Below are 15,951 nucleotides of genomic sequence, written 5' to 3' on the forward strand. Positions count from 1 at the left end.
GGTTTCCTTCAGATTTCTCCATTAGTTGCCTATATGGCACTATGGGTCCCACATTTTTATTTTAATTTTAAATTTAATATGAATAAAATATTAAAAGATCGAAACACACACACACACACACACACACACACTCTCTCTCTCTCTCTCTCTCTCTCTCTCTCTCTCTCTCTCTCTCTCTCTCCTTCTAATTTCTTCCCCCCAATTCCTCCCGATTTCTTCCCCCCGATGATGGCGTCAGGGAAGTCGAGATCGGAGGGGAGGGAGATGAGGGGCTGGTGGTTGAACTCGGAGATGAGCGAGTCGACCTAGGAGGTGAGGTCGGAGGGGTTGTAGAGAACGGCGTCAGAGGCGAGCTGGGAGAGGTCGTTGTCGGAGTTGACCATGACGGTCTTGAGGCACTCGAGGGGCTGAGTGACATGTCTTAGGTCAGAGGAGCAAACCTTGTAGCTGGCATCGGCCAAATAGCCTTCGATCTCGGCCAGTGGTTTGGTGACACAGGAGGAAGACGAGGAAGAAATCTGGGATGAGGGGGCAAGAAGAAATCGGAGGGGGGTGGGGGGGAGAGAATAAATCTAGGTGGGGGAGGATGGGGAGGGGGGAAGAAATTGGGGAACAGAGAAGAAATCAAGCTGGGGTGGTCTCTCAACAACAAAGGGAAATTGGAAGGGGGGGGGGGGTGGGTGGTTGTTGGTATTTGGGCTTCTAGGTTCCTTGGGGGTTGGAGGGGGGTGGTCATGGGGGAAGGGGGCGCTGGGTGGTTAGGCTGTGGTGGAGGGTGGTTGTGGTATGGGTTTGAAGGTTGGGTGTTGGAGCTTGAGAGAGAGAGAGAGAGAGAAATTTTTTTATTTTTTTATTTTTTTGATTTTTAATATTTTATTCATATTTTAATCAATTTAAAATAAAAAAAATGTGAAAAATGTGGGACTCATAGTGCCACGTAGGCAACTAATAGAGAGATTTGACAGAAACCCTAACAATGGAATCACATTGTAACAAATTTAAAAGATCGGGATATGTGATTGTTAAAATTAAAAAGATAGGGACTAACATGTCTCACCACATATTAAACTGTAATTAACTAAAAAAAAAAAAAACAAAACAAAACAAGGCAAGGTATCAGATCAAAGGGCGTTAATGTGTCCCCCGCATTTTCCAATATGAACCGTTGATTTCATCAACGCGGATAAATGCAGCTGAGTGCACCACAGGAGATCCGTGCCCATTTCCCCGCTTCGGCTTGCTCGAGACTCTTCTTTTTCAGGCTTCTGGAATTCAAAACTGGACTTCTTCTACTTCTTCTTCTCTCTCTCTCTCTCTCTCCTTCTACAGCTCTCCCAAAGTTGAAGTGCAGTGAATAATTAACTAAGCTCTCTTCCACTGCCACCATGGAAATAGACCCCGATGACCTTTTCAGAGATGACGAAGACGACCCAGATAATGAACTCTTCCAGGTTCTTTCTCTATCTTTTTTCCTTTCTTATTTGGTCTATTTTCCTTTGACATCTCTTTTTTCAGTGTAAAAAATGATTTTTTTTTCTTCAAATTATTTATTTATTTTCCTAATTCAGGAAAGAGAGTCGACCAAGGAGCTTGTGGTGTACCTGGTTGATGCTTCCCCCAAAATGTTCACCACTACTTGTCCAGCCGTGAGTTTGTTGGTTGTTTATTTGTTTAATTTGTTTAATAAATAGCCGTTCTTGAATATTATATCTTCGGATCTCAACTTTTCTAATTACTTCACTCATGATGTTATACTAACCAAATCATATATGGATGGATATGTGGCTAGGCATGTTATGCAAGAAATGCTTGTCATCATTTGACAGTTGCTCGAAATGTGCTTCTAAGCGAAACTAAACATAACCTCTAGACTTGCTTTCCAATGTGGTTTATGGAGGAACTATTTTCATGTGCTTCAAAAAATAATAAGGCCATGCCAGTTTGTTGTTATCAGCACATACTGATTTTCACTAATTTGTTTGAGGCTTCTTTATTTGTCAATGTTTGCAGGGAGACCGGAAGGATGACACTCATTTTCATGTTGCTGTGAGTTGTATTGCACAATCTTTGAAGACACAAATCATTAATAATTCTTACGATGAAGTTGCCATATGCTTCTTTAACACTGTAAGATTGGAACTCTATCAAGCTAAAACATGTTACATTGCTTGAACTTCTTACTACTTGATGCTTTAATATTAGTCAGAATATGAGTCATTCTCTTGTTGAGCTTACATGTACATCTGCAGAGGGAAAAGAGGAACTTGCAAGATTTAAATGGTGTTTATGTGTTTAATGTTGCTGACCGAGAGTATCTAGACAGGCCAACAGCCAGGCTAATAAAAGAAATTGATAACATAGAAGGTATTTCCTTGGTGAAATAGCGTTTTTGTTCGCTGTTTTCTTACATACTTTTGTTAGAGTTGATTCCAGTTATAATTTAATTGACAGTGTCCACTACTTGAAATTTTATTTTATTTTTCAATTTGTTTTAATAAAGATGTTATCGATCTACTGGTGTTAAAATTTAGTTTGTTAAGTCTAACATGCATCGAGTTTTTCTTGGATATTTGTTTTTTTATAAAAAAAATTGCAGGCAGAATTTAGAAGCGTATAAGGTCAGTTAACAATGTGTTGTGCGTTTGTGTTTGACTGAGGGCTGTCCTGTGTGGGTGTGGCTCTGAGACTGTATTTTATGTAAATCTACCCTAAAATATACTCGGGAAATGTTTATAGTGAAATCACATTTTCTCTTTTAAAATTTGGCTTCTTTTATATGCTTTCTGGAGTTCTCATGCATTGTATTTTATCCTGCCTGTCTCCTCACTCTTTTTTTGGTTGAACCGCTTAGATTATGATAAAATTTTACAAAGAAAGGGCCATGTTGATGATCTTAGCTGGATTAAAGATCTAACTTTGAGGGTGGTACAGCTCTGTTAGCTTTAGGCTCCCATGTTATATATATTTATATCCCATCCCCAACATAAACTGCTTGTATAGACCAATGAAATTTCTGGTTATATATATATATATAGTGTTAATTAGTTTGTGGTAATGGATGTAAACCGAAGACATCACATGATGATTTTGTTTGTGATCCAAGTTCTTCCTGTTGACCAAATGCCTCTTTGGAGTGTCCAAGTCAAACTTTTTTTTCTTTTCTGTGACAGAGTCATTTATGAGCAAAATTGGGAGTCAGTATGGTATTGTCTCTGGGTCCCGAGAAAATTCACTTTACAATGCCCTCTGGGTAGCCCAAGCACTTCTGCGTAAAGGGTAAGAGTAACGTGTTATCAAAGTTTGGCTTTCTCTTAAAGAAAAAAAGTAAAAGAAAAATGGTATCAAAGTTCATTCCCCTTTTGAAATCATTTTCTATCCAGCTATTTTATTTTGGTAGAATTGGACCCCATCTGTGTGGTCTCTAACATTAGCTCTCTAACATTATTAGCAAAACTACTATCTCAGATCTGCGAAGACAGCTGATAAGCGTGTTCTTTTATTTACAAATGAAGATGATCCATTTGGCAGCATTAAGGGAGTGATAAAGACAGATATGATGAGAACCACATTGCAGCGGACTAGCGTATTTGATTTGAACATCTTTGCAGTTTAATAGTATATTGATTGAAATTCACTGTTATAAGAAGTCCACCCCTTAACCATTTCCAGGATGCACAAGATCTTGGCATCTCAATTGAACTTCTTCCGTTGAGTCGGCCTGACAGTGATTTCAACGTTTCTACATTCTACTCTGTATGGCTATATCCTTTATTGTAATACTTTTTTGGTTTTTTTTTAATTATATGCTTCTGTGAGGATTTAAGTCATCGCACTGCTTACTTCTCTACTTTTATATGTTTCAGGATTTACTTGGTCTCAAAGGTGATGATCTTGCACGATTTATACCTGCAGCAGGAGAAAAGTAACTTTTTTTCCCCAATATTTATTTTATTATGCTCATTTGTGCAAACCATTATTTCCGGTTGGTCTTTTAATACAACATCTCTTATGTGCATTTATAAGGAGTACTGCATATAACATTGGAACTGGGGAAACCAGTTGCTTCCTTACAGATTCAACATTGCTTAAATATTTCAACCTGTTGATCTCCCACATCTTTAAAAGCATGTTGCTTATAAAAGTAGAGTGACTATTGGAACTTGATAACATAAAAGCTGTAGGAGTTTCCAGGATATTATGGAAACAATGGATTGAGTTAAAAGAGGCAATGTAGAAGTTTAAAATGAAGCATATTGATGAAACTTAAATATGAAATAATATTTGAATGTTAAGGAGCTATGCTGCTACAATTGAGCATTGAGCATCAAATACAATGTTTCTTAGGCGTTTAAGCAACAGACCCTTTTATCTTAAAAGTTAACTCTAGGGGTCATGTGGCATTTTTTATATTAAATGACAATGATCGAACATCTGGATTCAATGATCTATTAGGTTGTGCACTGTTGCGTTAATCTCAAATCCTTACTCTGCTCTGGACCTTTTAAGGCATAAAACCTAATAAATAAGTCTCACTTGTTTCCTAATTTACCTGTTTCTTTTTGTAAATATCTACTCTAATTTCAGATTGGAAGATATGAAGGATCAGCTTAGAAAGCGAATGTTCAAGAAGCGCCTAATTAGAAAGATCACTTTCTCAATTGCCAATGGACTATCAATTCAACTGAGTTCTTATGCTTTAATTCGTCCTACTCTTCCAGGTATTTGCATCACCGTTTGTTCAATTACTTACTCATTCTACAAGTCAGCATCTGCCTATCAGTTTGGGCTAAGAACAATGTTTCATTGACTTTGGATAATAGGAGCAATCACCTGGCTTGATTCTGTGACTAATCGTCCTTTAAAGGTGATACTGCTTTACTACACTACATATCTTTTTATTGTCATTACATGGATATCTGTATCAATGACTAATGAATTGAAGAATTTGAAATGAGAAAACTTTCCTATGCATTTTTTATGGCACGTAGCTACTTCCAATTTCAAAACAAGGTGGGCTTTGTTGTTTATGACATGTATGGATACAGGTTATTTAGTCAACCCATTTTAGGAGGTTAATGATTCTCAGATATGCGTTTAAAGACCAGATTGATGAGCATTTGGATTTTGTATTTGTTCATTAGTTTGGCACACATTCGGAGGCTAGGTATGTTTCCCCTCTGTCAGTCAAAGGGAAGGAGTCTAGAGACTTGAAATGGTATGATTTCAACAGTTAAGGACCTGTTTGGTCCTGCAATTCAAACAGTTTAATGTTGTTGAAGACTAAAAATGTGAGAATACTCTTTGGCTTGCTCCTCTCGGGTGTATTTTTAGTAGTTTTTGAAAATCGACATAAGGAAACCTTAAATATCTTTAGTGATTTTTTTCAAGAAATTGGGTTGAGTTTTTGAGACCCTACACACATAGAAAACATCTCTCGTTGTTCCCATTATATTTATCTTCCTAATTCTGTGTGTATTTTCTCCTGAAACTTTTGTATAAGTAAATGTGCAGTAAAACTTCAACTTCATTGGAGGCTCATTATGCCTATTGTATAACAGGAGGGAAGCTTTCTCCCATGACAAAAACCCCTTCATGGGTGAAGCAGGATTTGATCCAGTGTCCCTTTTTTGATACAAGAGACGTTACTAGCTAAACTAGCTGGCATCTTTTTGGTTTTGATGTTTAGCCTCCTTTATTTCTATTGAACTTTAATTACATCCTTAGAGTTTCAATATAAGAAAATGAGTTTCCATCAATGATTGAACTTTTGTATAAAAGCCGTTTCCCCCAAGGTTGGTGTTATTACAAGTGTTGTGATTGGCATATTTGTTGGATTAGTTTATTATAGCAGACATATCTATATCCAAGGCAAAATGTTCCACTTAGAGTATTGCATATCACGGAGTACTGAATTTGTAAGACAAAAATGCACATGTGTACTTGGCGACATGCCTCACTCACACACAAAGAAACACATGAACTATGACCTATGTCTTTTTAGTTCCTGGTTTACTCTACTAGAAAGTTTATGATTAACAAAAATTAGATAGAGTTACATTCATAAGATCTCATCCTGGTTTGTTGAAATGTTTCTAAGATGCAATAATTATCCCTAATCTAATTATTGTTTCCGATTGGGTAGTGATGCCATTTAAACCATATCTTAAGCAGTTTCTGTATGTTGACATTGTGCAGACTGAAAGATCTTTCATCTGTGCTGATACTGGTGCTTTGGTGCAAGGATCTGCAAAACGTTTTCAACCTTACATGACGTATGCATGTTATGCTACTTTTCTATCATATTCTTTCTTATGTTTTAGTTTTTCCTAGCTCAATCTGACTTAACCTTACCTTCACCAAGTGAAAGACCATTGGCTAGTTTATATTTATTTTGTAAAAACTCTTTTCTTCTTCATCTCCCTCTCTATCTCTCTTGTTTTTTTTTTCCTCTTGTTTATTTTGTTATTTTCAGTTTACCATTACCTTAAAAGAAAAGAAAAAGAAAAAAAAACTGAAGGGGTCCTGGTCTAGTAACATCAAGTTGATGTTACCCGAATCTATCTTCTTGTTACCATAGTTTACAGCATACAGTTACATGGACAGAGGAGTGTTTGTCATGAATGAGATACACAATTGGGCGTAGAAAACTAGATACAGAACCTTTAGGCAGCTACCTCTGTACTGGTTGCATTAGTCTCATAATGAAATCATCTTATCAATCTTATGATTTCACTTCTATGTATAGATATTATACTGTTAGTTGGCTTCTTGAAATTTTTTCCTGACTGTTCCATCTGCTTTCTAGTGAAAATATCAAGTTTTCAGTGGAGGAACTTTCAGAGATCAAAAGATTTTCCACTGGACATCTTCGTCTTCTTGGTTTCAAGCCATTAAATTGCTTAAAAGAGTTTCACAACTTGAGGCCGTCAACATTTGTTTTCCCTACTGATGAGGTTGGTTCTTTAGTCCTATAGAACTGAAAATCTCAATTTCTGGGTTATTGTTGATTTTTTTTGTTTTACCTTTATTAGTATAGACTATTTGTTCTTCATTGTTTATTGCAGTAGTTATTTTTTGTTGAACATTTAGGTGATGGCTGCTTCTTTCGATTTTAATATACTTTTGGGATTAAAACTGAGAGATTGTACTCCATTGCAGGAACTGATTGGTAGCACATGCATTTTCATTGCCCTGCATAGATCAATGCTACGGCTAAAACGGTTAGTTCTTGTAGCATACATTTTCACGGACTGTATTGAACTATTATGTACTATTATTTTTATGCTATAATAATAAGGATAAAATGATTACTTGTTAATTATGTTATTATGATTTTCAAATATAAACATCACAGTAAATTGGATAAGAAAAATCCAAGTTTGGACGAGAATGGGCCCTTGCGTAGGCATGGGCCCATCCCTTTTGAGGCCTGACATGGGTACATCACAAGCATGAGATGGGCCCTGGCTGCAGGATGTGTTGGGCTACTCAGGCCGAGGCATGTCCTAAGGCACGAATACTCCTGATTTAAATGGCTCAGTCCCATTTGACACTTTTATAAGGACAGAGGGAAATATTCAATTCTCTCTACAAATTGTTTAGCCTCTCTCTCCTGCTCTCTCTCCCTCTCTCCCTCCCTCTCTCCATTGCCTTCGCTTAAACATCCAATTCAACTTTTATCATCCCCCGCTTTTCAAATATGTTTGCGTATGCAGATTCTCATTTCTTTTATCTAGTTTTGTGTTTTACTTCGTATTTTCTTTATAGAATTCCTCAATTATGCTTTTTTGGTGGCCTTGCTTGTGGTTTGAGTGGAGCATTATTAATATCTATATATATCTTTTTAAAATGATTGAGGTTATGAGTTTTTGAGGGTTTACTTGTTATTGTTGATTTTTTATTTTTTATTTTTTATTTTTCCAGTTTCGCAGTTGCATTTTATGGTAGTTCATCTCGTCCTCAATTAGTTGCCCTTGTTGCTCAAGTAAGATTTTATTACATTCACAAATAAGTTATGTTTAAATGCTACAATTTTATTATGTCCACAAACATATATATATATTTGTTTTAATGCATGTGACTGAATGAATTGTTAAGAAGGGTGCGATTTTGTCTGATTATCTACACTGGGTCCCCATCTCTGAATTAGTGCTAGTGCTGAGAAATTGTTTCTCTTTCAATAGATGCCAATATAATCTACCTTTTTGAATTCTTAGTAGTTGTTTGTTGCTAAACAGGGCAACATTTTTTAATTTGAAACAAAGAATTTGTTATGATTCCATATTCATGATAGAGGAAACATGTGTTGGTGGTAGGTTTTAAATATTCCTGATAGCAGTCTCTTGTTTTTGGGACTTTAAAAGTTCGTATTTGAACTAATTAATACTCGGCATTATAGGAACCAATGTTTTTAAGTATTTGAACTAAAAGTTGGTAGGTTTTTGCAGATTTCCAACTCAATGGTTTTATTAAACAACTTCAGAATCTTAAATTCATTTTACTTATTTATGTTAGTGAATGGCATTGACAACTTTGGTCCTAGTTGTGAAGTATTGTTGGTGACAAACCACACCTCATGTTATGGGTATGCTAATTTCTTTAGGCATTCACCAAATACAAAAAAGGAACTTGTGCAAAACGTAAAATTAAGAAGAAAATTGCAAGCAATTTCTATAGGAGTGATATAATTCTCGCTGGTTACCATTGTGGTCATGTGTGTTTTGCTCAAAAGAAATACAATTTTTCATTGTTGATGTTGTCTCTCACCTCAATAGTTATATACAAATTCGTAAAGCAATAATTTGAAATTTTCTGGTAGGAACAGAACATGAAAATAAAAACAAAATGGAAAAGGTAACGTCAAATGTTTTTATAGATATTTATAAATAAACCCAATCCTAGACATGTATTTATAAAAAAACCCAAACACTATTTAAACATAGAAACACACCCAAAATCAACCCCACAATCAACAATTGTATATTTTTTGGGTGTGTTTATAAATGGGTTTTGAGTGTGTAATGATAGGTTTTGGGTGTGTTTATAAAGTGTTTTGGGTGTTGGGTTTTTTTATAATTTCAGCCCCCATTTTGGGTGTTTTAGTGAAACTCCCATGTTTTTATGTACTCTCATGGTGTAGTTTTGTAATTGAGAAAGCTGCTTGATCTTGTTCTCAATATCTATCAAACTGCTAAAACGATCAGTGGTTTTCAAACATTTGTGAGATTTTTGTGTTTATATTTGTATATTATTTGAGTCACAAATATCCTTGTCAAAATTTGTTTGATTAGAACTCACAAATCTCTTTGAAAATTCACAGGATGAAATAATTAGTGCTGGTGGTCAGGTTGAGCCACCGGGAATGCACATGATATATCTTCCATACTCGGAGGACATTAGAAACACTGAAGAGGCAAGGGATATAGTTGGAGTTGTATTATAGAGTATCTCCTACTAAAGTTGTCTAACAAATGTCATGGTCGTGACAATTTGCAGCTTCATACAGGTTCAAATGTTGCACCACCTCATGCAAATGATGATCAAACTAGAAAAGCTGGTGCTTTAATCAAACGTTTTGACTTAAAAGATTTCTCAGTATTCCAATTTGCCAACCCTGGTATTTCGTTTTGCAAATCCTTCATTGAAAGTATTCTATCAATATTCGAGCTTTCAGTTGTGTGTATTTTGTTTGTTCTGGTGGCTTATTGTATACTTGGCCATTAGTTTTTGCTTTAGTCAAATAGAGTAAGATTTTGGAGAGGCAGTTGGGTGTGGACTTTTGTTTCATGCTTGTCCTTTCTGGGTTTATAAACTGTCATATTCTCATTATGTGTTAATTGCCAATATGCTAGTTTCGTCACCTTGTCATGTGGAGTGGAATCTTAACTTCTGAACGTGGGTATGTTAAATTGAAATTGGGGGGGTTTTTTTTTTATGCTGAATCGTAGCCACTTAAGTGTTCATTTTACTTAATGTATCCCACTCCCCTCCTTATATGTCTTCACCCATTCATCTGATTGGACTGGAACCATCCTATCGTTTATAATCTCTGGCCCTTCCCAGCGCAGAAGCATATTCCTGTGGAATATTCTTCTCTTCTTTTCCCTATCCTATAGGATGGGAATTCCTAGAAGAGGATATTTGGTGATTTTGTCATCAGTGGAGGAGCATGCGTGATACAGATCTATTTCAAAACAATGCAATATAATCATCTGATAGCATGAGGTCTTAAAGATATTCTTACCTTTAATTCTAGATTGGGAGTAATTGTCTGTGTCTTTGATATCCTTGTTGAGTTGTCATTCTTTTTAATATAGCAAATGAATCATTACAAGAATGATTGAAATTTATAACTCAAACCGTGTTCTGGAAAACAGTCTTTGTTGAACAATTCTTTGGATGCTTAGGGGGAAATACACCTTCAATTGCTTAGTATAAATGTCTATAATATATATTAGTAATTAGTGGTACACATCTATTAGTGTGCCATTGTGTTTGGACTTTTGGAAGTTGACATCTTGGAGACCTCTTGTCCATCCCCTCAAATCGTGGCTTTTTGACAGTACCAAAATAGCACACTAATCTTTTTACTTTTTCTGTCATGATTTTTCTGTAAGGTGCATAGTATGAAACAGAGATTTTTGCAGCCTTGCAGAGACACTATGCAGTACTGCAGGCCCTAGCTCTGGAGGAGGATGAGATACCAGAAATCAAAGATGAAACGGTGCCTGATGAGGAAGGCATGTCTAGGTAATAGAAAGTGTATGCTTGCATCTCTGCCTGCTCGTATCTGTTGCTTCCCAGTAACTGAGCACTTACTGTTTTTTTTGTCTCCTGCACAATGTTCCTAACTCGATGTCTTTGCACATATGGCTTTACAGACCTGCATTTGTTAGTGCATTAGAAGAATTTAAGCAGTCTGTTTATGGGGATAATTATGAAGAGGAAAACGATGCTGTGGGAAATGGAAAAGCAAGTGAGTCCTCCAAAAAACGAAAAGCAGTTTCTGAAAATGCAGTTAAAGAGTCTGGTAACTATGATTGGGTTGACCTTGCAGACAACGGAAAGGTGAAACTGAAAATGGCTTTCCTGTACTTTAATACTTGTGGTTTTTATCTCACCTTTTTAAGCCGAGATGGAAAAAGAACATCCAAAAGATAGAGTTTCAATAAAAGAGTTTTCATCCTGTTGATGTTAGCATGGAAATTTTTTTTGAGGATGCTAATCGCTTCTGATACAATCCTTGTTTTGCAGTTAAAGGATTTGACTGTCACGCAGTTGAAGTACTATTTGACAGCAAATAATCTTCCGCTTGCGGGAAAGAAGGAAGCTTTGATCAGTCGAATTTTGACACACATGGGGAAATGACCAAGGCCAACTATATATCTTCTTTGCAAGATCGAAAGCTGTGTGGCTACCGTTCCGATGAATGGTATGTTGTGATCACCAGGGGTTTATGTACTTACAGCGGTGCATGAAGATCACCAGCGATTTTGAAAGGTGAAGGCTCAATTTTGTGTTGACGACAGTAGACTCATTGAATCATGTTCAGAGTCAAGAACCAACTACTAATGCATTACAAATGAGCTGTTTCTCATCATGAAAACATGATGCAAATTTCACTTCACCATTGTATGTATGAAAATTTTCACTTTTCAAGTAACTTAAAATCTCAAGTAGACCTTCACATTTTCTGTGCATCTCAAAGATCATTCCTTCATTTATGTTTAACATCTTCACTCATTATAGTGAAGGCAACGAACCAAGAGATTAGATGTCTGTCCGCTAGGTGCATATGAGTGTTGTTTTTGAGGACTCGAGTGAATTCAGATCCGGAAAATTATGAAAAATAACTTTTTAAATTCACCATTGAAGAAGTGTAACTAGGAGGTCAAACTGAAAGAAGGTTGCATCTTGGACTTTTAATGTGATACGATATGTATATGCCTATTGAAGGGTGAATTTTCCTTGAACCTGTTGATCTTTTACTTTGTCTAACTAGCTATTGTTCTATTTATTATCATTTATATTGCAACGTGTCTCAAGTTTGAATCTACTTACTTTTGACTATACCAAATATTGACTAGCTATTGATATATAAGTTCTATTGGCAATATATAAGTTCTATTGGCAATGGGATCTAGCTTAGTAGAAAAAGGTCGTGACTTGTAGACTAGCGGTCTCAGGTTTAAACCTTCGTGACACCTTGGTAGTGTGTGAGAAAACCCTTCTCATTTCCTAACTTTGACAAAAAAGATATATATAATTCTATTTATCATTTGTTATTGCAATATATTTGTTACTAATAAGAAACCAATAAAAAGAAAGGCAAACCAGAAGGGATGTAAGTTATTTGTAAGGGAAGGGAAAACAGACAGCTATGTTCAACTTTTGGAAACGAATGGAAAACGCAAAAATTGATAGGGAGCCTTTGGTCAAATGAAATATCCACAGTATCATTCATGCTTATATTGAGCAAATATAAATGATTTAAATTAATCATTTCACAAAATTCTCTGAACGTGGCGAGTATTGTTCTTCTTTCAACTGCAATGCCAAACTATCTAACATTGCATATATAAGCAAGCCTTCAGGATGACCCCTATCTTCGACTGTAAATACATGAGGTTTCCCATTAACATGAAGAAGGCTTTGTCCTGGAATTTTTTTTACTTTCTTAAATTTCATAGCTGTCCTTAATGCAGCAACTTCATCCCACCTTCTCTCTGATGCATATATGTTGGCCATCTCCACAAATGGAACTGCACCCTGGGGCTCCAACTCAAATAGTCGGCGACATGCGTATTCCCCGATCTCTACATTACGGTGAATCTTGCAAGCACTAAGTAATGCACCCCATATGCGAGCATCGGGTTTCATCGGCATACTTTTCACAAGCTCCGTTGCTTCTTCCAACCTTCCTTTACGCCCAAGGAGATCCGCCATACAGGAATAGTGGTCCACCCCAGGATTTATCTTGTAAACTTTTTTCATCATGTCAAAGAACTCCATTCCTTTCTCAAGAAGACCTGCATGAGTGCAAGCTTGAAGAATGGCAAGAAAAGTTAAGTGGTTTGGTTTCAAGTCCAAATCCACCATCAGGCAGAAAAGGTCCAGAGCTTCTTCGTAGTTGCCATTCAAAGCAAAGCCTGCGATCATAGTTGTCCAGGAAACAACAGTTCTCACTGGCAAGGCATAGAAGAGCTCTCGAGCACTGTTAATATTTCCACATTTTGCATACATGTCAATTAATGCATTGCAGACTACGATGCTGTCTCTTAAACCGTTAGAAAAGGCATAGTTATGAATCCATTTTCCAAGCTCAAGTGCTCCGGTTTGGCCGCAACCTGAAGCCAGAGAAAGCACAGTAACCAAATCAGGTTTCTCACCAGCTGCTTCCATAGCATGAAACAATCTTAGTGCCTCATTCAAATCTCCTTTATCAGCATACCCACTGATCATAGCAGTCCATGAAACACAAGTTCTATTTGACATGCCATCAAATAAAAATCTGGAAGAAAGTATATCACCACACCTGGAATACATTGATATAAGGGCATTGACAACAAAAATGTCAGGATCACAGCCCATTTGAATTCCATGACAATGAATCAGCACACCCTGTAGCAATTTATCAGGTTGAATGCATGAAGAAAGGAGGCTCACAATTGTGCTTATATCAGGCCTATATCCATCACAGAGCATCCATTTGTAAAAATTTAAAGCATCAAGAAATTTCCCTAAGTTTGAATATCCTGCAATCATTGAATTCCATGAGACAACAGTCCTCGCGCCAATTTCAATCCCATTAAAGACAGCCATGGCCGAACTTAAGTCATCGCATTTGGAATAGGCAGAGATCCAAGTGTTAGCCATTGAAACATCTCCATCTATCCCAATCTGAATTCCAAATGCATGAATGGCTTTCACCAGTGCCAAATTCTTTGTCTCCAAACTTGCCTGAGTCAACCCCATAACCGTGATGGTATCAGGCAGAATTCGTGCAAACCTCATCTCATGGAACAAACGTAACACTTTATCAAGAAATCCCAATTGCGCAAAACCCATAAGCATCACATTCCAGCAAGCCACGTCTCTCATGGGAATTCTCTCAAACAGAATGTAGGCATCAGCCAACCGATCACACTTGACATACATATCGAGCATTGCTGTTTGCACAAAGACATCTGACCGAAATGGTGATTTTAAAACATTGGTGTGAATAATTTGGGAGAATTTGAGGTTGGAGAGCTTGGCACATGCTTTAGCCAAGAAGGGAAAGGTGAAGTTGTTAGGTTCCAAACCATTTTGTTTCATTTGGAAAAAGAGAAGGAGGGCTTTGTGGGGACGGCTTTGGTTCACAGATTCTCTTATAGCAGAGTTCCATCCAACAATGGTTGAGAATTTCGAAAGAAGGACCATTTATCATTGTCTTCGTCGTGGCTGAAAAGAGAGATACTTTCTCTTCAAATCTAACTTAATGTTGACAACCATCAGTTTTACATATGCCATGAAACTGCCACGTAAAAATCATCAACTTTATTCTAAGTCTCAACAGCAATTCCAGAATTCACAGACAAACAAAGAGAGAATGGTGGAAACACCGTATATGACGGCGACTCCAGGCCAAGGCACCAGAAGAGAGGCGGTCGGAAACCCTAGCGACGAAGTCAGCAGAGAGCGGAAATGAGATGGACGACTTGTCGTGCGATGGGGTCGTCGTCAGGCACGGACCTTAGTTTAGCTGGCGTGTTTTGGTTGTTTGCTCCTATATTCATTCTTCAACATCTTCTTTGTTGTTGTCTTCATGTTATTTTCTTCCCTCAATTTGTTATTGAAATTTGGGGTTTTTTTTTTAGGGTTTATAAAGTATCAGGTTTTTTTTATGAAATTTAAAATCCCTAATTGATACTTTATAAACCCTATAAAAATTCGAGATTTTCAATTGAGTATTATAAATTATCAATTGATTTTATGAATGATGAATTATTAATCAAGGATTAGGTGAATTAATTAATTGCTAACATGTTGTCTTCTATTATATTCTTCAATATGTTATATATATAGAATGTCGGGTCAACATCAAAATCCTAAAGAGATTAAAGACTCTTTGGGATTTTTTAAAGAGATTATATTCTTCACTGCATGTTTATTTCTTCTTCTTATTATTAGGTTTTGTACGTAAGGTAAATTTAACCCGCCTCAATTTGGAATCCTGAGTCCGTCCCTTTATAACAGCACTGTTTGAAACTGCCACATTCTTAAATGTCTTAATAGGGAAGGTCTAATGCTACATTTCGTGATGCAATCACAAGACACCCAAGTATTGTTGTCTTTCTTGCTGCTCCTGGATGAAAGAGAGAGTACCCTTTAAAGAAGCATGAAAGATGAGTTGATTAATTTCACAGATATTTAACTAATTTAGAAAAGGAGTAGAAGAAAAAAGTAAAAGTTTTTGAAGATAGAACCCATTAGCATCACCATGCATGCTTCATTTAAAGAGGGCAAAACCAACTCAAAAATAAATTATACAACTCAGAAAACAGAAAAGTGGGTGAGTTAACCTCGCAATGGGAAAAGGGAGGGAATCAGACTGCCGTGCTGCGTTCGAAACTTGGAAGAGAAGACTGGAAGTGGAGAGAAAGTAGAGGGTGACTGAGTGAGTGATGGTGACCGCTGTGCTGTGTCTGAAATTTCGAAGAGAAAACTGTGAAATGGGCTCGGGCTTGGGCTTGCATGTAAATTTAATCTACTTAAAAACTTACTCAGCATGAATGTTTGATTGCATTGGCTCAAAGGCTTTTGTTTAATAAGAGTTATTTACATTGGCACCTTATTAGGTCTTTCCTCTTTTTATAAAACTCTTTAAGGTAAGAGAAATTACATTAACACTTTCTAATGTTTTAAACTGTTTTTACAAGATCCTTCTTGTTAATTTTCGGTTCAAAAATT

At 36.6% G+C, this 15,951-nt stretch overlaps 2 protein-coding genes across 3 annotated transcripts; one reads left to right on the forward strand and one right to left on the reverse strand.

Moving 5' to 3' along the window:
* The first annotated feature begins 1,245 nt into the window (after window positions 1-1,245).
* KU70 (ATP-dependent DNA helicase 2 subunit Ku70-like protein) lies at window positions 1,246-11,699 on the forward strand. 2 transcript variants are annotated; one of them, XR_015832827.1, is made up of 20 exons: window positions 1,246-1,451; window positions 1,569-1,646; window positions 2,011-2,127; window positions 2,250-2,364; window positions 3,171-3,276; window positions 3,466-3,583; window positions 3,670-3,753; window positions 3,864-3,922; window positions 4,585-4,718; window positions 4,821-4,864; window positions 6,196-6,272; window positions 6,806-6,953; window positions 7,159-7,220; window positions 7,924-7,984; window positions 9,320-9,412; window positions 9,496-9,616; window positions 10,647-10,749; window positions 10,881-11,067; window positions 11,254-11,440; window positions 11,479-11,699. XR_015832827.1 is itself a non-coding variant. In XM_021949143.2 (19 exons), exons 1-19 carry the CDS (start codon window positions 1,386-1,388, stop codon window positions 11,365-11,367), a joined length of 1,887 nt encoding a protein of 628 aa, XP_021804835.2. In that variant the 5' UTR covers window positions 1,247-1,385; the 3' UTR covers window positions 11,368-11,699. The 2 variants fall into 2 exon arrangements, 1 of the variants encoding a protein (XP_021804835.2); XM_021949143.2 differs by having other exon boundaries at window positions 1,247-1,451; window positions 11,254-11,699.
* A 697-nt stretch (window positions 11,700-12,396) lies between these two features.
* Window positions 12,397-14,917, reverse strand: LOC110745662 (pentatricopeptide repeat-containing protein At4g19191, mitochondrial-like). Its single transcript, XM_021945815.2, has one exon. It carries the CDS (start codon window positions 14,419-14,421, stop codon window positions 12,499-12,501), a length of 1,923 nt encoding a protein of 640 aa, XP_021801507.2. The 5' UTR covers window positions 14,422-14,917; the 3' UTR covers window positions 12,397-12,498.
* Window positions 14,918-15,951: the final 1,034 nt, after the last annotated feature.

Source organism: Prunus avium, chromosome 1 (assembly GCF_965620075.1).
Source record: "Prunus avium chromosome 1, drPruAviu1.hap1.1, whole genome shotgun sequence".
Lineage (NCBI taxonomy): Eukaryota > Viridiplantae > Streptophyta > Magnoliopsida > Rosales > Rosaceae > Prunus > Prunus avium.

Bases quoted from the DNA above. Each gene is read 5' to 3' on its own strand.
- KU70 (XM_021949143.2), top strand. From the start codon at position 1,386: ATGGAAATAGACCCCGATGACCTTTTCAGAGATGACGAAGACGACCCA. The intron at 1,452-1,568 runs GTTCTTTCTCTA...TTCCTAATTCAG, and splicing joins CAGATAATGAACTCTTCCAG to GAAAGAGAGTCGACCAAGGA. The intron at 7,221-7,923 runs GTTAGTTCTTGT...TTATTTTTCCAG, and splicing joins TCAATGCTACGGCTAAAACG to TTTCGCAGTTGCATTTTATG.
- LOC110745662 (XM_021945815.2), bottom strand. From the start codon at position 14,421: ATGGTCCTTCTTTCGAAATTCTCAACCATTGTTGGATGGAACTCTGCT.